Here is a 21,375-nt window from a genome sequence, read left to right on the forward strand (position 1 = left end):
TTGAGACAGAGACAGACAGAACATGAATGGGGGAGGGTCAGAGAGAGAGGGAGACACAGAATCCGAAGCAGGCTTCAGGCTCTGAGCTGTCAGCACAGAGCCCAACACGGGGCTTGAACCCACAAACCATGAGATCATGACCTGAGCCAAAGTTGGAGGCTCAACTGACTGAGCCACCCAGGCACCCCTGATAAGTTCTTTGTAGATTTTGGATACTAACCCTTTATCTGATATGTTGTTTGCAAATATCTTCTCCCATTCTGTCAGTTGCCTTTTAGTTTTGCTGATTGTTTCCTTCGCTGTGCAGAAGCTTTTTATTTTTGATGAGGTCCCAGTAGTTCATTTTTGCTTTTGTTTCTCTTGCTTCCAGAGATGTGTTGAGTAAGAAGTTGCTGTGGCCAAGATCAAAGAGGTTTTGTCTGCTTTCCCCTAGGGATTTTGATGGCTTCCTGTCTTACATTTAGGTCTTTCATACATTTTGAGTTTATTTTTGTGTATGGTGTAAGAAAGTGGTCCAGATTCGTTTTTCTGTATGTCGCTGTCCAGTTTTCCCAGCACCACTTGCTGAAGAGACTGTTTTTATTCCATTGGATATTCTTTCCTGTTTTGTGAAAGATTAGCTGCCCATACGTTTGTGGGTCCATTTCTGGATTCTCTATTCTGTTCCATTGATGTGAGTGTCTGTTCTTGTGCCAGTGCCATACTGTGTCGATCATTACAGCTTTGTAATACATCTTGAGGTCCAGGATGGTGATGCCCCCAGCTTTAGTTTTCTTTCTCAGGATTGCTTTGGCTATTCAGAGTCTTTTCTGGTTCCATACAAATTTTAGGATTGTTCTAGCTCTGTGAAGAATGCTGGTGTTATTTTGATAGGGAAGTTGATTTATTTTTGAGAGAGTGAAGGAGGGAGAGAGGGAGAGGGAGAGGGAAGGAAGAGAGAGAGAGAGAGAGTGAGTGAGCGAGAGAGAATGAATCCCAAGCAGGATCTGCTCTATCAGCACAGAGCCCAATGTGGAGCTCATCGTCACGAACTGTGAGATCATGACCTGAGCCAAAATCCAGATTTGGATGCTGAATTGACTGAGCCACCTAGGTGCCCCTTAATTTTTTATTTTTTGAGGAACTGCCATAATGTTTTTCTAAGTGACTGCACCATTTTACATTCCCACCAGTAGTGCAGAAGAGTTTCAATTACTTCACATCTTTGCCAACCTTTATTATGTTTTGCTTTAAGTTTATTTATTTTGAGGAGAAAGAATATGTGCACCACATCCACATGCAAGCAGAGGAGGGACAGAGAGAGAGGGAGAGAGCAAATCCTAAGCAGGGTCTGCACTGTCAGCCCAGAGGCAGATGCGGGTCTTGACTTGATCCTGTGGCCTCATGACTCTGGGATCATGACCTGCACCAAAATCAAGAGTTGGATGCTGAACTAACTGAGCCACCCAGGTGCCCCTTGATAGTAGTTATTGTAATGGGTGTGATATGGTATTTCATTATGGTTTTAGTTGGAATTTATTTCCCTAATGATTTGTGATGTTAAGCATCTTTTCATATTCTATTGGCCATTTGTATATCATCTTTGGAGAAATGTCTATTCAAGTCTTGTGCTTATTTTTTATTTTTTATTATTTATTTATTTAGTGTTTATTTTTGAGACAGAGACAGCATGAGCAGGGGAGGGGCAAAGAGAGAGGGAGACAGAATCTGAAGCAGGCTTCAGGCTCTGAGCCGTCAGCACAACCGCAAGATCATGACCTGAGCAAAGTCAGACACTTAACCGACTGAGCCACCCAGGCGCCCTGTTGTGCTCATATTTTAATCACATTATTTGTTTTTTGTTGTTGAATTGTGAGAATTTATTCTGGACATTAACCTCTTCTCAGATCAATGATTTTTAAATATTTTCTCCCATTGTCTGGATTGCTTTTTAATTGTTGACTGTGTCTTTTGATGCACAGAAGTTTTAAAAATTTTTAACTGCTTTAATGAGGTATAATATAAAAAAAACTATCTGTTTGGTGTTGTATAATTTTATTAGTTTGGACATATACAGGTACCCATGCTACTACCACAATTAAGGTGATAGACATATCCAGCACTTTCCAAAGATTCCGTATGTCTCTTCTTTCTTTGGTAGTGGAAGGAATATTTAAGGGTATTTACCTTCTTAACAAACGTTTAGGTACATAATACCATATCATTAGCTATAGGAACTGTGTTGTACGACAGATCTCTAGAACGTACGCGTGTAGGATAACTGACACTTTATACTCATTAAATAACAACTTCCCATTTTTCCCACCTATCAGTCGTTGGAAACCACTCTGCTTCCACTCTGCTTATTCTCTGCTTCTATGAATTTGACTGTTTTAGATACCTTATAAAAATAGAATCATGTGGTATTCTACATGACTGGATTATGTCACTTAACATAATACCTTCCAGGTTCATCCATGAGAAGTTTTAAATTTTGATGAACTCCAATTAATCTATCTTTTTGTTGACAGTGCTTTTGGTGTCACATCTAAGGCATTGTTGCAAAAATTCTGTCATGAAGCTTCTCCTTTCTATTTTCTTTGAAGAGTTTTATGGTTTTCACTATTACATTTAGGTTTGTGATCTATTTTGAGGTAATTTTTGTGTTTGGTGTAAGGTTCAGTCTACATTTTTTTTGCATAAGGATATCCAGTTTTCCCATCACCATATGTTTACAAAACTGTCCTTCTCTATTAAATAGTCTTGTCATCCTTGTCAAAAATCATTTGACCATATATATGCAAGGGATTAATTCTGGACTCTTTTTCATTGGTCTGTGTGTCTTTTACACCAGTACCACACTGTTTTAATTACTGTAACTTTGTAGTAAGTTTTGAAATCAGAAAGTGTACATTCTCTGGTTTGTTCTTTTTCAGGATTGCTTTGGTTATTTGGAGTCCCTTGAGATTTCTATATGAGCTTTTGGGTGGATTTTTCTTTTCTGCAAAAAATGTCATGGAGATTTTGATAAGGATTGCATTGAATCTGTAGGTCACTTTGGTAGTATCGACCTATTAATGGTGTTAAGTCTTCTAATCCATGAGCATGGGATATGTTTCCATTTATTTATATATTTTAAATTTCTTTTGGCAGCGTTTCTGGCAGTGTATCATTGTACAGGTTTTTCACCTCTTTGGTTAGGTTAATTCCGAGATATCTTACTCTTTTTGATGCTGTTGTAAGTGGAATTATTTTCTTAATTTCATTTTCAGATTATTCATTATGTAATGAGATGTAACTGATTTTTGTGTATTGATTTTGTATCCTGCAACTTTGGTGAATTTGTTTGTATGTGTGTAATCTTTAGACATTTCTATATATAAGATCGTGTCATCTCAAACAGAGATATTTTACTTCTTTCATTCCTATCTGGATGCTTATCATTTATTTTCTTGCCTAATTGCTCTCACTGGAACTTCCAGTATTGTGTTGAACTGAGGTGGCAAAGTGGGCATTTATGTCTTGTTCCTAATCTGAAGATGGTAAATCTTAGAGGAAAAGTCTTTCGTCAGTAAGTGTGATGTTAGGTGTAGGCTTTTCTTATATATATGCTCTTTATTGCGTTTAGGAAGTTTCCTCCTATTGGTAGTTTGTTGAGTGTTTTTTTATCATGAAAGGGTATTGAATTTTGTCAGATGCTTTTTCTGCATCAATTGAGTGTATCTTGTGTTTTTTGCCCTCTTCATTATGTTAATGTGACCTGTTACATTGATTTTTTCATATATTGAACTATCTTTGCCTTTCAGCAGTAAATCCCACTGTGTTATGGTGTATAATCCCTTTAATATGCTGCTGAATTTGGTCTGCTAGTACTTTGTTGAGGAATTTTGCATCAATATTCATAAGAGATAATTGTCCAATAGTTTTCTTTTAAATGTCTTTGTTTGGCTTTGGTATTAGGGTAATGTTGTCCTCGTCCAATGAGTTAGGAAATGCTCCTTACTCTTCAATTTTTTTGGAATGTTTCAGAATTTGGAAGAATTGTTTCAGAAGAAACCATGTGTCAATGTTGATAAAATTCATTAGTGCAACCATCTGGTCCTGGGCTTTTCTTGTCCGGAACTTTATGATTACTGGTTCATTATCTTTACTAATCATAGGTCTGTTTAGATTTCCTAATCATTATTCATTCTTGGTAGGTTTTATGTTTCTAGAAATTTTTCCATTTCACCTCTGTTATACAGTTTTTCATATGCAGTTGTTCATGCTGCTCTGATATGGTCCTTTTTATTCCTGTAATGTTCTCTTTCTGATTTTAATTTATTTGAATCTTTTCTGTTTTTCTTATTCTAACTAATGGTTTATCTTTTCAAAGAACCAGCTCTTGGTCTTATTGATTTTCTTTATTGTTTTTCTCTTCTCTCTTTAATCTCTGGTCTAACCTTTATTATTTCTTTCCTTCTGTAAGCTTTTGGCTTAGTTTGTTTTTGCTTTACTAATTAAGATATAGAGTTAGGTTGTTTTGAAATCTTTTTTGACATAAATATTTATAGCTCTAAATTTCTCTTAGCATTGTTTTTGCCGTATCCTGTGAGTTTTGGTGTGTTGTGTTTTCATTTTCATCTTTTTCAAGATATTTTCTAATTTCCCTTGTGATTTCTTCTTTGAAACATTGGTTAAGAATTTACTGTATGATTGCCACATCTTTATGACTTTTCCAGTTTTCCTTTTGCTGTTAATTTCTAGTTTCATTCCACTATGATTGGAAAAATACTTTGTCTGATTTTAATCTTATTAAATTATTAAGATTTTTTTTGTGTGTGGCCTAACATATGGTCTATTCAGAAAAATGTTCCATGTGGACTTGAGAAGACTATGTATTGTACTGTTTTTGGATTGAGTGTTCTGTATCCGTCTGGTAGGTCCAGTTGGCCTATAGTGTTCAAGTCCTGTATTTCCTTACTGATCTGAATGGTTGCTCTGTTATTGAAAGTGGGGTATTGAGTTTTCTATTGTTACTGTGTAGGTATGTATTTGTCTTTTTTAATTCTGTTCATGCTTCATATATTTTGGAGCTCTGCTGTTTGGTGTATGTATGTTTATAATTGTTATATCTTCTTAATGAATTGACCATTTTCTCAATATTTAATGTCTTTTTTGTGTCTTATAACAGTTTTGACTTCTAGTCTGTTTTGTCTGATATTAGTGTAGCCACTCTAGCTCTCTCCTGGTTACTATTTGCATGGGATATCTTTCTGTCCTTTTACTTTTAGCCTATCATGTCCTTAGATCTTATAGACACTGTATAATAGGATCATGCTTTTTAAATTCATTATGCCATTCTGAAATGATACTCAACATTATTGGCCATGAGGTAAGTATAAATTAAAACTAGTGAGATATTACATAGTCACCAGAATGACTAATAGGGTTGGTGAGAAGGTGGAAGAACTGGAACTCTCATACGTTGCTGGTGGGAGGATATAGATTGACAGCTACTCTAAGAAAGTGGCCATATATGCTAAAGTTAACTATGTGTGTGTCTTAGTGACCTAGCAATTCCTTCTGTTGGTATATATCCAACAGAAATATGTGTTTATGTTCACTAAAAGTTATGTTCAAGGAGGTTTGTAAAGCCTATGTTTGTAATAGTCAAAAACTGGAAACTTTTATGTCCACTAGTAGAGTAGGTGAATTAATTGAGATATAGTCACATAATGGAGTATTACACAGCAATGAAAATGAGCAAAATACTCATACAGATGATGTGGAAGAATCTCAGAGCTGTAACAGATATTGAATGAAAATAAATACAAAAGCGTATGTCTTCTGTGAATTAATATGAAAAGCTGGCAAAATCAGTCTATGGTAATAAATGTCAAAATGACAAAAATTAAAATAGGTTGTAGATAAAAACTTTCAGGTACAGATGTGATTCACCTTTGTTTAGCTTTTCCTACTAACTTGTACCTTTAATTTTATATATTTTGATGTTTTTGCCAATTTCAACCTCAGAATATTGGTAAAAGTACCGAACTGTTTGTTTATTTATTGACTGTTTTATTTATTTGGGAGAGAGAGTGTGAGCAAGGGAGGGGTAGAGAGAGAGAGAGGGAGAGAAAGAATCCCAAGTAGGCTCCTCGCTGTCAGTGCAGAGCCTGAAGCAGGGCTTGAACCCACAAACCATGAGATCATGACTTGAGCAGAAATTAAGAGTAGGATGCTTAACAGACTGAGCCACCCAGGCATCCCCATAGTTGTTTTTATAAATGCAGCCTTGAACTGCTTTTCCATTAGACTGATGCCTTTTTTATTTAATTTGTGGTTTGGGGAATTAACTGTTTTTCCTGAAAGAGATGTTATTGATTTAAATGGAAAAATTTTGTGTTCAGAATACTTTATTTTGGAGGTTAGTCAAGATTTGTCTTCAACATTTTAATTTAAAAATTGAAAAAGGCAGTTGAGAATTTAAATTTGTAGAAAGACAATATACTGAATAAATTCTTCTCGACCATTTTGTGACATTCTCTGTGTCTATATGTATGGTAGGAGAATTTCCTATGCTAGCCATTTTCTTGAAAGGTGAACTGGAGTGACACATAGTATTCTAGAAAGTTTAAGTGAGAAATAAGAAGTGGGTATTAGGGTCCTAACTTTGCCCAGCTTTATGATCTTGAGTAAACTATATGATCTTTTTGTCTCTTCTAAGTAATGCTGCATTGAATATTAGTGTAAACGTTTTTGTGTGGTTATATGTTTTTAGTATTCTTGGATATATACCTAAGAATTGAAATAATGATTCATATAGTTTCAGTGTTTCCACATTTTCACCAACACTTGTCATTGTCTGTCATTTTGGTTATAGCCATACTATTGGGTGTGAATTAGTAGGATGCCATTGTGGTTTTGATTTGCATTTCCCTGATGACTGTTAATATTAAGCATCTTCTCAAGTGCTTATTGGCTATTTTATATCTGGGAGAAATGTCTTTTGAAATCTGTTGCCCATTTTATAATTGGGTTAGTTGTTTTATTATTGAGACCTTATATATTTTGTATCCTAGACCCTTATCAAGTATATAATTAGCAAATATTTTCTCCCAGTCTGTGAGTTGTCTTTTCACTATCTTGAGAGTGTCCTTTGATGCACAAAAATGTTTAATTTTGAGGAAGTCCATTTGTTGCTTATGCTTGTAGGGTCACATTTAAGAAACTATTGCCTAATCCAAGGTCATGAAAATTTATACCTTTGTTCCCTTCTGAGAGTTTTTTTTTGGATTTAGCTTTTACGTTTATGTATTTGATCGATTGTGAATTAATTTTTTGCATACTATATGAGGTGGGAGTCCAACTTAAGGCTTTGGCATGTGGATATCCAGTTGTTCAGTGCCAGTGAACTGCCAGAACCGGGTGGCTCAGTCAGTTGAGCGCCCGACTTTGGCTCAGGTCGTGATCTTGCGGTCTGTGAGTTTGAGCCCCGCATTGGGCTCTGTGCTGACAGCTCAGAGCCTGGAGCCTGCTTCGGATTCTGTGCCTCCCTCTCTCTCTGCCCCTCCCCCGCTCATGCTCTGTCTCTCTCTCTCTCTCTCTTTCTGTCAAAAATAAACATTAAAAAAATTTTTTTATAAAGACTGTTCTTTCACTGTTATCTTGGCAACCTTGTCAAAAATCATTTGACTGTAGATGTTGGGGTTTATTTCTGGATTCAGTTCTGTTCCACCAGTCTCTATTCTTACGTCAGTATTCCCATTGTTTTGATTGCTATAGCTTTGTAGTAAGCCTTCAAATCAGGGTGTGTGAATATTCTAACTTTATTTTTCTTTTGCAATATTGTTTTGGCTCTTCAGGGCCTCTTGTACTTCCAAATTTAAGGATCAGCTTTTCTGGGGATTGTACAAATTTAAGGATCAGCTTTTCTGGGGGCGCCTGGGTGGCTCAGTTAAGTGTCTGGCTTCCGCTCAGGTAACGATCTTGCAGTTTGTGAGTTCAAGTCCCATGTTGGGCTCTGTGCTGACAGCTCAGAGCCTGAAGCCTGCTTTGGATTCTGTGTCTGCCTCTCTCTCTGCCCTTCCCCTTCTCACCCTCTGTCTGTCTCTCTCTCTCAAAAATAAATAAACATTAAAAAAAATTTTTTTAAAAGAATTAGCTTTTCTATTTCTGCAAAAAAAAAAAAAAGGCCACTGGAATTTTGATACAGATTGCGTGGAATCTGTAGATCACTTTGGGAATATTCCCATCTTAACAATATTGTCTTTCATCCATGAACATGGGATGCCTTTCCATACATTTAGATCTTCAATTTTTTTCAATAATGTTTTATAGTTTTCAGTGTATACAAGACTTATTTTTCTTAAGTATATTCCCAAGTAATTTATTCTTTTTGATACTATAAATTGAATTTATTTTATTTTTTTATGTGACTTTTAAAAAATCTTATTTAAGTTCCAGTATAGTTAACATGCAGTGTTAAATGAGTTTCAGGTGTACAGTGTAATGATTGAACAATTCTGTATATTTCTTTGCTTATCAAGAGAAGTATACTCTGGGGGTGCCTTGGTGGCTCATTTGCTTAAGCATCTGACTCTTGATTTCCGCTCAGATCATGATCTCACAGTTTGTGAGTTCAAGCCCCATGTCTGGCTCTGTGCTGATAGTGCAGAGCCTGCTGGGGATTCTCTCTCTCCCTCTTTCCCTGTCCCTCCCCCACTTGCACACTCTCTCTCAAAAACAAATAAATAAACATTAGAAAAAAGAATTTAAAGTGTACTCTTAGTTCCCTTCACCTATTTCATCCATCCCCTCCCACTTCCCCTCTGGTAACCATCTGTTTGTTCTCTGTAGTCTGTTTTTTGGTTTGTCTCTCTTTTTTTCCTTTGTTCATTTGTTTTGCTTATTAACTTCCACATATGAGTAAAATTATGTGTTATTTGTTTTTCTATAAAAACAGGAGTGCTTTTAGTCCTGTATCCAGTACAGTATTAAAAAGGAGTAGTAAGACTGGCCATCCGTTTCTAATCTTAAGGGGGCATGCATCTGGTCTTTTGCCATTAAGTATGATGTTAGCTGTGGGGTTTTTCATGGATGACCTTTATCACCTTGATGAAATTCCGTTATCTTTCTAGTCTTTCAAGTATTTAAGGTAGTTAGATTTTGGCAGATGCATTTTCTGTGTCTATTGAGATGATGTTTTGGTCCTTTTTTAATGTTATTTATTACATTGATTTTTGTATGCTGAACCTACCTTTTGTGGAATATATCCCACATGTTTGCAGTGTGTAATCCCCCCCTTTTTTTTTAATGTTCTGGATTAGGTTTGCTAGTATTTTCTTGAGGATTTTTATATCTGTTCACTTGGGGATCTAGTTGTCTTGTAATGTTTTTGTCTGGTTTATCAGTAATCAGTAATACTAGCTTCAGTTCTCTCTTTCTCTCTCTAGTCCTCTCTCTTTTAATAGTGGTAGTTTTTTCTTAAATGTTTGAAGGCATGTGGTTTGGACTTTTATTTGCAGAAAGGTTTTCATTTCTAATTCAATCTCATTAATTTTTATATTGAATTCAGATCCTTCTTGAGTTGGTTTAGGTAGTTTCTAGTAATTTGTGTCATCCAGGTGACCCAATTTATTGGAAATACAGTTGTTCATAGTATTATCTTATTCTTTTCATTTCTGTAAGGTTGGTAATAATGCTCTATCTTTAATACCTCAGTTTAGTTATTTGTGTCTTTTTTTTTCTTGGGTAGTCTAGCTAAATGTTTGCTAATTTTCCACTCTAATCCTTATTGTTTCCTTCCTTCTGCTTGTTTGGGTTTCAAATGCTCTTCTTTCTCTAGGGTCTTAAGGTAGAAGTTTAGGTTACTAATTTGAGATCCTTCTCATTTTCAATATGAACATTTACAGTTAGAAATTTATCTCTAAGTTGTACTTTAGGAGCATCTAGTAAGTGTCAGTATATTTTGGTTTCATTTGCATTTATCTCAAAGCATTTTCTAATTTCCTTCATGATTTCTTTTTTGATCCATTGATTCTTAAGGAGTGTGGTGTTTTATTTTCACATATTTGTGAATTTCCCAAATTTCCTTCTGTTTCTGATTTCATTGCATTGTTGTCAGGGAACAGACTTCATATAACTTCAGTCCATTTATACTTACTGAGATTAGTTTTACTGACTAACATGGTGTGTTTTGGAAAATGTTCTGTGTGCATTTCTGAAGAATGTGTTTTGGGTTGAGTGTTCCGTGGAAGTTTTATAGTGTTATTCAAATCTTGTTTTCTCACTGATTTTTCTGTTTATCTGTTGTTGAAAATTGGGCATTGAAATCTGTAGCAATTATTTTTGAATGATCTATTTCTTCTTTCAATTTCTGTAATTTTCTTCGTCCTGTATATTGAGTTTATTGTTACATGCATACATATTTATAGTATAGTATATACTATATTATAGTAATTATAATTGATGAGCTGGCCATGTTTTCATTATAAGTGTTCTCCTTTGTCTCTAACGATTTTTGTATTCTCTTTTGTCTTCTATTAGTATAGCACTGTAGATCTTTTCTGACTACTGCTTGCGTGGTATATCTTTTTCCATCTTTTTACTTTCAGTTTTGTCTTTGAATCTAAAGTTGTGGACAGCATATGGTTGGATCATGTTATTATTTTTTTTTAAGTTTATTTGTATGTTAGTGCTGATGGGGGAGGGGCAGAGAGAGAGGGAGAGAGAGAATCTCAAGCAAGCTCTGCACTGCCAGCACAGATCCCAACATGGGGTTCCAACTTACAAAACCATGAGATCATGACCTGAGCTGAAACCAGGAGTTGACACTTAACCGACTGAGCCACCCAGGCGCCCCGCCCCAATCATGTTTTTTCTCTTTTCTTTTCTTTTCTTTTCTTTTCTTTTTCTCTTCTCTTCTCTTCTCTTCTCTTCTCTTCTCTTCTCTTCTCTTCTCTTTCCTTTTTAATTTTTTTAATGTTTGTTTATTTTAGAGAGAGAGACGGAGTACAAGCTGGGAGGGACAGAGAGAGAGGGAGACACAGAATCTGAAGCAGGCTTCAGCCTCTGAGCTGTCAGTACAGAGCCCGATGCAGGGCTCAAACTCACGAACTGTAAGATCATGACCTGAGCTGAAGTTAGATGCTCAACTGACTGAGCCACCCAGGCGTCGCACCTGATCATGTTTTTTTAATCTACTGTGCGAATCTCTATCCTTTAAATGGTTTGTTCATTCCACTTATATTTAATGTAATTACATATGGGTAGAATTACATCTGCTACTTTGTTTATATTTGTGTTTTATGTGTTGTATCCATTTTGTACCACATTTTTCTATTACTGCTTTCTTTTGTGTTAGATATTTTCTAGTATGCTAATTTAATTTTATTTCTTTTGCTGCTTTTATAAAGTTTATTTTTACCAGTTGCTCCGGATATTAAAATTAATAACTTAAAACAATGTAGTTTGGGGGCACCTGGGTAGCTCAGTGGATTAAGCATCTTATTCTTGATCTCAGTTTAGGTCAGGATCTCATAGTTCATGGGATTGAGCCTTATATCAGGCTGTGTGCTGACAGTGTGGAGCCTGCTTGGGATTCTCTCTCCCCACCCCCCCTGCCCTCCCCTGCCCTTGCATGCTTTCTCTCTCTCCTTCTCTCTCTCAAAATAAATAAACTTAAAATAACAAAAACCAAAAAATCATTATAGTTTGAGTTGATACCATCTTAATTACTGTGGTATGCAAACACTTTTATATAACACCATTCTTCCCCTTTGTGCTGTTACTGTTATATAAGTTATATTATTGTATCTTGTGTGCCCAACAAAACACTTCATATTATTGCTTTGTGCAGTTTCTTTAAACCTGTGTATTTCTTGTTTTGCTTGTGGAGAAGAGTTAACATGGTAGGCCTCACTGCATATCCTTAGAAAGAACTGCTTAAAAGATCCACCCTTGGCTAGCATCTGAGAACTTACCAGGGTCCATACCTGCCTAACTGATAAGAATGCTCGCTGTGCCTAAACTGCTTATACAAACAGTATAGTTTGTGCTGAATAGCTGCTTTTCTTCTGGGAGTTAGGAATTTTGGTGTATGCTAGGCAGAGGGTATGTATTGATCAGTCCCTAATAAAAACCCTCAGTGCAGAGTTTCCAGTTTTTCCTGGTGTTGTCATAACTGATTTCTGGGGTTGGGGGGAATTAAAGGTCTCATATGACTTTATTAAAAAAAGATCCTTAGGAGCTAGCCCTCACCTTCCCTGGTCTTTGCCCCGTTTGCCCTTTCCTTTAGCTTATTTTGCTTTGTACCCTTTTGCTATAGTAAATTATAGCTGTCAGTACGACTGTGTCACTGAGTCTGTTGAGTTCTCTAGCAAGCTCTTGAAACTGGGTGTTCCATTACATACTGCTATAATAGATTACCATAAATTTGGTGGCTTAAAACAACATAAATCATCTTATCATCTTACAGTTTGGGAAGTCAGAAGTCTAAAATGAGTCTAACTGGGCCAAAATCAAGGTGTCAGCATTGCTATGGTTCTTCTGGAGGCTGTAGAGAAAAATGCATTTTTCTTGCCTTTCCCACATCCTAGCAGCTGCCTGTATTCATTGGCTCATGGCTGTCCCATTCCGTCTTTAAAGCCAACAATGAGTGGTCAAGCTATTCTTTTTGCAGTACCACTCTGACACTTTCCTGCTGATTGTTTATTTATAAGGATCCCTGTGATTATGTTAGGTCCAGCCAAATAACCCAGGATTATCCTCTTATCTTAAATTTGTTAATTTATCATATCTGCAGAGTTCCTTTTGCCATGTATATATATATTTTTTTTAATGATTAAATGTGTTTATCTTTTTTTCTCCTCAGGCAGTAAAGAATGCTGATGGAAGAACCATTTTCCTAATTTTCAAATTGTTGAGCTGCTTGCCATGATGGGTGAGTTCAGACTAAAGGCAATTTTCATCTATAATTAAAGGGTAAAATGGGGAAGAAAAATTTTTCTCTGTGTGTATGACCATTTTTATAAAGAAGTTTTATGATGTAATAGACTTCTGTAATGTTTTGTATTTAATAGATTTTAGATTAAAGCACTTTTTCAGTTAACTTACATATTTGGAATGACCATTTCATGCAGGATATCCTAGTAGGGACATTCAAAATAAACTGCTAAAATGGATTGAGATTTGCTTAGAGTCTAATGGCCAGAGAGAATACTAGATAAGGAAACCTGACCTGTAAAGATTGAATAAATGCTGAAGAATGAATTGTTGTAACTACCCAACTATGTAATGTGGTATCATAATGTTAATGGCAAGGGAGGCTTTCCTAAAGTATGGGAGTGGGTTATAGGTTATTTACTTTTTTTTCCCCCTTTTCCCCTTGTTGAAGTTTCCAACGTGAGGCAAGGATTGGACAGGGAAACACTAGAAATAAATGGACCAAATGGCACCCACCCCATCCTAAATGGGAAAAAATGGACTGAGTAGTTGGAAGCTAAGTTTTTAAATCTAGACTGATCCCATTTTCTTAATTCTGACATATACTTGTTCATGTTTATCTTTGTCACATTTTTCTTATCACTTGTTTAACGAACGTTATTATTCACAGGCTAAAGAGCTTAAATTTGTCAATGTTCTTTATTGGAGGGTCTGTACGTTTTCAGTGTGTCTCCTTGTGGCAAGTGTGTAAGCCGAAGCTTCACCTTCCTGCTTTTTAAATTTCTCTTCATTTCTCTTTTTGTAACCATGTGTGTAGTGCCATCATGTGGCCCAAATTCTCCGCCCAGCTTCACCTCCAGTTCCAAATTGGATATCTTTTACTGAACTCCTATCATCTTTTCATTTTGGTTGTTCTCACTTGCAGTCTGAGCTGTGTATTAATCAAATCCAGTTGTACCATCCTTCTCAAATAATACTTCACTATAGTAAGCAACAACACAAGGAATAGTCATTGCTTAAAAACTTATACAAAGGTATTCACAGAAAACTGAATATTTAAAAGTATGAATCATAGGTATTTGAATTTTAGATTGCGGATGTTCTCCTGTAATTATTTTACAAGCATAATGAATAAGCATAGAAGGAATCTAAACCTTTCTGATAAAAGATTTTATTGAAATTATTTCCCAAATAATTTGTTTTTGTGTTCAGGTAAATGTCTTTTCAGCATGTCAGACACCCACTGCTTCATCTGTGTGCCTTTGGTCAGACTCTGGCCTCCTCCTGTAGGCATCCTCATTGCCTGTTTGATCAACTCATGATCTTTAAGAAATTTATAACCTGTCATATCTGCCTAGTACCAACGACCACCACAGAGATTCTTGATAGAGTAAAGCAGCCTAGCTTATAGTGGATGTTCACCACTTTGCATGATCTTTTGTGAATTTGTTAGTTTACATCTTGTCAGCGTCCTCAAAGTAAGTTTCTTATTGGGTACTTAGGTATATCATGTGATTCTTCTTCAAGCCGGAAAAAGAAGGAACTCAGTTAAATTGCCCTTTATTTGCATGTCATCTCACTGAGAAGTTACTTTTATTAAAATGGTCCTCCTTACTTTTTTACATCTATGATAGGAAGCCGTACTTGTTTTTTTATTTTTTACTTCTTTTATTAAAAAAAATTTTTTTCTTAACGTTTATTCATTTTTTGGGAGACAGAGACAGTGCGAACGGAAGAGGGGGAGAGAGAGACACACATAATCTGAAGCAGGCCCCAAGCTCTGAGGTGTCAGCACAGAGCCCGATGTGGGGCTCGAACTCATGAACTGTGAGATCATGACCTGAGTGAGCTGAAGTCAGATGTTTAACCAGCTGAGCCACTCAGGCACCCCCATACTCATTTTTTTTAAACAAGGAAATTAGTATATGTAAATATGATAAGAGATTTAAGCCAGGCATCTGTTCATTTTGGTATTGTGATATTAAACATGGGAAAATATCTAAATGCAAGTGTTTAAGTTTTCTCTAATGAAGAAAATAATTAGAACATATATATGTACTTTTAACTTTTCGAGTTCTTCTCTCTCGAATACTTAAAAGTATTAAATACTTAAAAATCCAGTTAGGATTAAAGAGCTTACCTTTCTCGAGAAGGTTACATGAGAATATTTTATTCCAGTTGAGATCATTCTCAGCTTATTTTTTTCCTAAGGGCAGATTTATTTTTATCAATAAATGACATGTTCTGGCTTGGACCTGTGGACAGAACACACTTTGTGATTACATTATACCTGGCTGGCTCAGTTGCTGTTTGCTAAGGTGACGTGATGAAATTGTATTTTACAAAGAATATTTTGTGAAGGATTATAAAATTTTCTCTAAACCTTGAATTTACTGATAAAACCTTTGGCAGCATTAATTTTAATTTTAATTTTAATTTAATATGCAAGCAGTCTCATTATAGAGCAGAATATATTGAGTATTATAAAAAAATTAATACATTAGGAAAGTCAGCTATTTTGTGTGTTTGAAAGGCTGATGAAGCCATTGAATTGCCACATTCTTTTTAATGATTTCTCTTTACAGGGTAAAGCATGTTTTAATTATTACTACTCTGAAACATAAATTATTGCTCACCAAAATGGTTACATCTTAAAATGTAATCTGTAAAAGTCCTTCAATTCCTTTATTGATTATTTGCTGATTATCATTAGTAGAATTGGTTTAATTCTAGTGATTTACTAGTGAAAATCAATTAAATTATCTCCAAACTTTCCCAGAGAGCATATAATTGGTATTACTAGGAGACTCAGACTTACAGTCTTAGAAAGAAATTTTTGATTTATTTGGAAGAAATTAAAAGTTCATGATCCTTTCACTCAGTTTTATGGATTCACCCCCCCTTTTTTTTTTTAAAGGAATGCATTTTTCTTACATTGTTACATTTTAAGTTGTTACTGGCTGAGATCCTTAAGCAGCCTATTAAATATAGTCTTGTTGAACTTTATGGTGAGGAAGTACTTACAAATATCAGTAGGTCATTTATTATTCACAGAATAAAGCCTTTTGTTTCTGACTTGAAATACTGATGAAAATCTCTAAAAGGAATTCTGTACTTTGAACATAAATGCCAAATAATGATGCAAGTCATTTATTTTTTCCCTACTAGCTTTAATTAAAATTTTAGCTATTCTATTGATGTTTTATTTAGGAATCACAGAAAGTAATTTGTCATGATGGGGCTGTTTTCACCCATACACTAGGATGTTACATTATTAGAAGAATCAGAATGAGTTTATCTTGCCTATAAATGTCTCATGTGTAAACATCTAGTATGATGCTAGTGCTTGAGTCTAGTGCAGTTTTAATGTTACTTGTATTCAGTTTTTAAATAATGGAAATTTTATTTCACCAAAATAATAGAAGTATAGGTATTGAAAATGTTCTAGATGCATTTTTGCGTTAAATTAACACATTTTGCATTAAATTTCATGATCAAATTTGTGTTTGATGTCTATGATAAATACATATTGAAATTATGATTCTTTGCATCTATTATTTTAAAAATACCTAGATGATCAGCAAGCTTTGAACTCAATCATGCAAGATTTGGCTGTTCTTCATAAAGCCAGTAGACCAGCATTATCTTTACAGGAAACCAGAAAAACAAAATCGTCATCACCAAAAAAGCAGGTATTCTAATAAACACATATTTTTATTGTATGAATTATTTGCCTTGAATATCCTAATCTTATAGAGGGTTTGTTTAAAGTGTTTGTCTTTTACATTTTTGAATCAAATATTTTTTGTCATACATTTTTCCAAATGGGTGTGCGTTTTTAAAAATGGTAGAGTTTTCATTGAATGTAGTAACTGCCCTCTAATACTGATATTTCATCCATTCTTAAAGCACTTAAGATAAACAAATTGTTTTTATTTAAAATAGTCTGTTCTGTTTACAAATGAGCATCATTTTGATTTTTGTAACTCAAATTTGTTTGAGATGTCCAACACGAAAAGTGGGAATCCAATGTTCTGTATTTCCCTCTCATAGGTTTAGCAAGGGTCTCATAGGCATGATCACTAAGAGATTTTGGTGCTCTTTGCTTTCAGTCCAGAGTCAGCAGCACAGTTCTCAACTCAGCTCTTTGACAGACATTATGAATTGATTGGAGTTCACACTGAAAATGAAACCTCCTTTCCCCCTGCTTTTTTTTTTTAAATGAGTGACTAAGGGGAAAAAAAAATGAGTGACTAAGAAAAAACTATCTAGAAATTGTAGAAATTTTATCTGATTTCTGAAATGATTTATCATTTCATTACAGAATGATGTGCGAGTCAAATTTGAACACAGAGGGGAGAAAAGGTAAGCAAAGAAACACTATATGCCAGTTTATTGATTTAATCAAATAAGTCATAAAAACCATTAAAAGTTTTTTCTGGACTTTAGTGTAAGTTGATGGCTTACAAATTGAGAATGGAATAGTCCTTTGGTAATGTGTAACATGTACTTAGACTTATAATAGAGTGTCAAAATTTAGGCTAAAGTTTAGTAACAATTATTAATGTTTTTATTTTAGGAAATAAAAAAATCTTGGATAATACAGCCTTTAAATATTACTATTTCCTTTTATTTTTACTCAGTGGAAATCAAGTATATTTCTCCTTATCATAATTGTATTGTCCCTTCAGATATTATATAAAGCTTATGTACATGAATTTAACATTCATAATTTTGATTATTCTCAAGAGACCTCAGTCATATGACGTATATTTGATTAGTAACATTGAGGAAGATGATTGGAATGGTGGCTGTAAATTAATTAGCAGAGGGATGAGCCTAGCCTTCCATTGGGTATCTGTATCTTAGTGCAGTGGTAGAGGTGGTGGTGGTGGTGGTGGTAGTGGTTGACAACAAAATTGTTAACAAGGCCTAATAGGAGATAGAGAAGATGGGATTTCACTTCTGTTATTGGTGTCTCATTAAATCCAGTTAGTGAAAAAGCATCCATTTTAAGGGCTTTAAACAGGCTCATGAGTCATATAACCTGAAGATGTAAAAATGTTTTATACAGAGATGTCAACAAAATTGGATATACCACATATACCATCCACTTGTCCAACGTGCTTTTTTTCCTATTATTCTTTTATGGATATTTTCTCAATTCTTTCCATTCATTGAGCATTATTTATTAAGTACTGTAAGTATTGGACCATAAAGGAATAAAGTGAGCAGAACAAACATGGTCCCTCCCGCATACTCCAGTCTAATATAGTAATTTCCAAGCTTAGGTGCTTGCTCCCAGGGTCAGCATAGGCTAATCTTTTGAGACATAGGAAGAAAATACTAGAATTAAAAATTTTTAATTTTATAAAAATACTTATTTTGGGGATATGCTTACATGATATATAGGTCCTCAGAAATGTTGAGTTGATAAAGGTACAGAAATCAAAATTTGAATCTCCAAAGAACAAACAACTTTATTCTTTTAATAGTTTTGTTGCATTCCATTATACAGAGGTCACATAGTTAAGTTTAATTTTAATCACTTTTTTCAGTGAACATTTTACAGCTGCTCTTTAATAATCTTAACATTCTGTCCACATAGAATCCTTCAGTTCCCCAGACCAGTTAAACTGGAAGATCTGAGATCTAAGGCTAAAACTGCCTTTGGACAGTCTATGGATCTCCATTATACCAACAATGAGGTAAACATGTACAGTTTAACTTTCAATAGCTCTTATTTTGGAAAGTAGTATGTTCATTTAAGAGATTGTTTTAGGAATATTTATTTAGAAATTGATAAAGATATGGTATGCTAGAGAAACAAAACAGGTAAATTTGTAAATTTTAACTAACTGAACTGTGTGTTTTCCATTGTGGAAAGATTTAAAGACACTACTGTGCAAGTAATTGAATGAGAACATATTGAGGGAGGAAACATACGTATTACTTAGAAGTTTGCTGCTTATTTATGTTTTATTTTCACTCTGTGTACTTTTTTTTTTTTAATTATCCTCAAGTTAACATACAGTATAGTGTTGGCTTCAGGAGTAGTAGAATTCAGTGATTCATCTCTTACATATGACACCCAGTGCTTAATCCTGAAGAGTGCCTTCCTTAATGCCCCCATCACCCATTTAACCCACTCCTCCCAACGCTCAGTTTGTTCTCTGTATTTAAGTCTCTTATGGTTTGTGTCCCTCTCCTATTTTTATCTTCTTTTTCCTTCTCTTCCCCTATGTTCATTGTTAAATTTTCTCAAATTCCACAATGAGTGGAATAGCTATAAACATTGAGGTACATGTGCCCCCTCAAGTCAACATTTTTGTATCTTTTAGATAAATTCCTAGTAGTGCATTTGTTGGGTTGTAGGGTAGTTCTGTTTTTAATTTTTTGAGGAACCTCCACACTTTTCCAGAGTGGCTGTAACAATTTGCATTCCCACCAACAGTGCAATAGGGTTCCTCTTTCTCCACATCCTCGCCAACATTTGTTGTTTCCTGAGTTGTTAATTTTAGCCATTCTGACAGGTTTGAGGTGGTATCTCATTGTGGTTTTGGTTTGCCTTTTCCTGATGAAGAGCGATGTTGAGTATCTTTTCATGTGTCTGTTTGCCATCTGGATGTCTTCTTTGGAAAATGTGTACACTCTACGTTTTGATCAACTGTCTTTTTTTCTCATACTCTACATTTGGGTGTATAGACAATAGAGCTTTGGTAGTCAGACAGTTTAGCTAAAACTTTAAAGGATTATTTTCAAGTTGCTTAGGACATGATTAGATCATTATGTTTGTGTGTCAGTACATGTGGTTTTAAGGGCTTCATCTGGCACTGAGGAGCTCTGTGTTCTGGACCACCCCCATTTTTTTAATGTTTATTTATTTTTGAGAGAGAGAGACAGAGAGACAGAGCACAAGCAGGGGAAGGCAGAAAGAGAGGGAGACAAAGAATGTGAAGCAGGCTCCATCCAGGCTCTGAGCTGTCAGCACAGAGCCCGATGCAGGGCTCAAACCCGTGAACTGTGAGATCACGACCTGAGCCGAAGTCGGACACTTAACTGACTGAACCATCCAGTCGCCCCTGGAAAATCCCCCTTTGAACCTTCTTAAAATTCAGATTGGATTAGATAATCCCTGAGGTTTCTTTAAGACCCTATACAATCTCAAGATCTTGAATCTTAAAAATTTCAGGGACAATTTAATTGGTTAATTTGTTGTTTTCTCAGAAAATACTTGCTGAATTTGCCAGGCATAATGCCATGATTCATGAATTGCAGTGCTTCATGGAGTTTATAGGCTTGTGTTTGTGGTAGAAGCAGACAACTAAATAATGAGTTGTTCAAATATATTAAGTTCTCTGAAGGACAGGCATAAAATATCATGAAAAACAATGAAGGCAAGGGCAGGCAGTACCTGTTCTGTTTAGATGGTACTAAGGAAGAACTAAGGTGGTAATATTTAATTACTGTCACTTGAAGTATGAAAAGCCAAACTTGCAAAAAGTTTGAGGGCAAGAACATTCTTGGTAGAGAGCCATTGAGAAGCATACCTACAGAGATCCTAAGATGGAAAAGACTAGTTATGTTTCAGGAATAGGAAAGTGCTAGTAATGGTGGAGAGCTTACTAAAAATTAACTTGAGAGAACATGTAAAAGTGCTTTGCAAATGTTAAAACATTGAGCAAATAAAAATATTTGAAAATACTAGATTTTCAAATGAGTCATTATTAATTTAAAACAAAAACTATGTTAATGTAGTTTGTCTAAAGAAACCACTTACAACTGAATGCAGAACATATTTTGAGAAAGCAAAAATCCATATTCAAACAAGTAGTATCCCTGAACAAAGTGATGAGTATCATACTATAGTAATACCTTAATATTTTATTTTTTAATAATTTTTGGGTTTTCATTTAGCCACGAACACCTCTTGTTGCCTGGCCCTGTCTTGGCACTTACTATCTCTCTTTGTGCCAGCCTGATTTCCACCTGCCAGTCTGAGGGCTTTTTAGAGGTACAGCCATAGGGTCTAGGCAGAAATACAGATAGGGGTACCAGGGGGTGATGGGAGAATGAGACTCAAGGATGGTGTGGGAGGTGGGGATAGGTAGGTTCCACTTAATAACAATGGTAACTTGCTGGATAACACATCCTTTATAGGCCCCTTTCCTGTCTTCCCCATTCCTCTGTACCAGTGTTTCCTGGTACATTTTCCCACATACAAAGGCTTGAACTTGAGTCTTTATTTCGTGGTATGATTTTAGGGGAATCCAGATATATCTTTGTTTTTGATTTTAGGGGAATCCTGATATACCTTTGTTTTTGTTTGAACTAAAATTGTATGATGGAAAGCTTTCAAATGCCAAGATACATTAAGTCTACAATATTGTCTTGGTCTAGCAGTCTAGTAGGTCTATCAAGAAAAATGAGGTCAGTTTGACATAATTGGCTCATATTGTACCTGTTCTA

The 21,375-nt window shown here is 35.2% G+C and overlaps 1 protein-coding gene across 1 annotated transcript in view; it reads left to right on the plus strand.

The window, feature by feature from the left end:
- The window catches only part of MAP3K2 (mitogen-activated protein kinase kinase kinase 2), a 93,946-nt gene that overhangs the window by 44,182 nt on the left and 28,389 nt on the right, over positions 1–21,375 (plus strand). Inside the window, exons 2-5 of the mRNA XM_007093096.3 lie at positions 12,836–12,904; positions 16,480–16,598; positions 17,231–17,271; positions 18,515–18,614. Coding sequence (XP_007093158.1) covers positions 12,898–12,904; positions 16,480–16,598; positions 17,231–17,271; positions 18,515–18,614 — 267 coding nt within the window. The 5' untranslated portion in view covers positions 12,836–12,897. The remainder of the gene's footprint in view (positions 1–12,835; positions 12,905–16,479; positions 16,599–17,230; positions 17,272–18,514; positions 18,615–21,375) is intronic.

Source organism: Panthera tigris, chromosome C1 (assembly GCF_018350195.1).
Source record: "Panthera tigris isolate Pti1 chromosome C1, P.tigris_Pti1_mat1.1, whole genome shotgun sequence".
NCBI classification, from domain to species: Eukaryota; Metazoa; Chordata; class Mammalia; order Carnivora; family Felidae; genus Panthera; species Panthera tigris.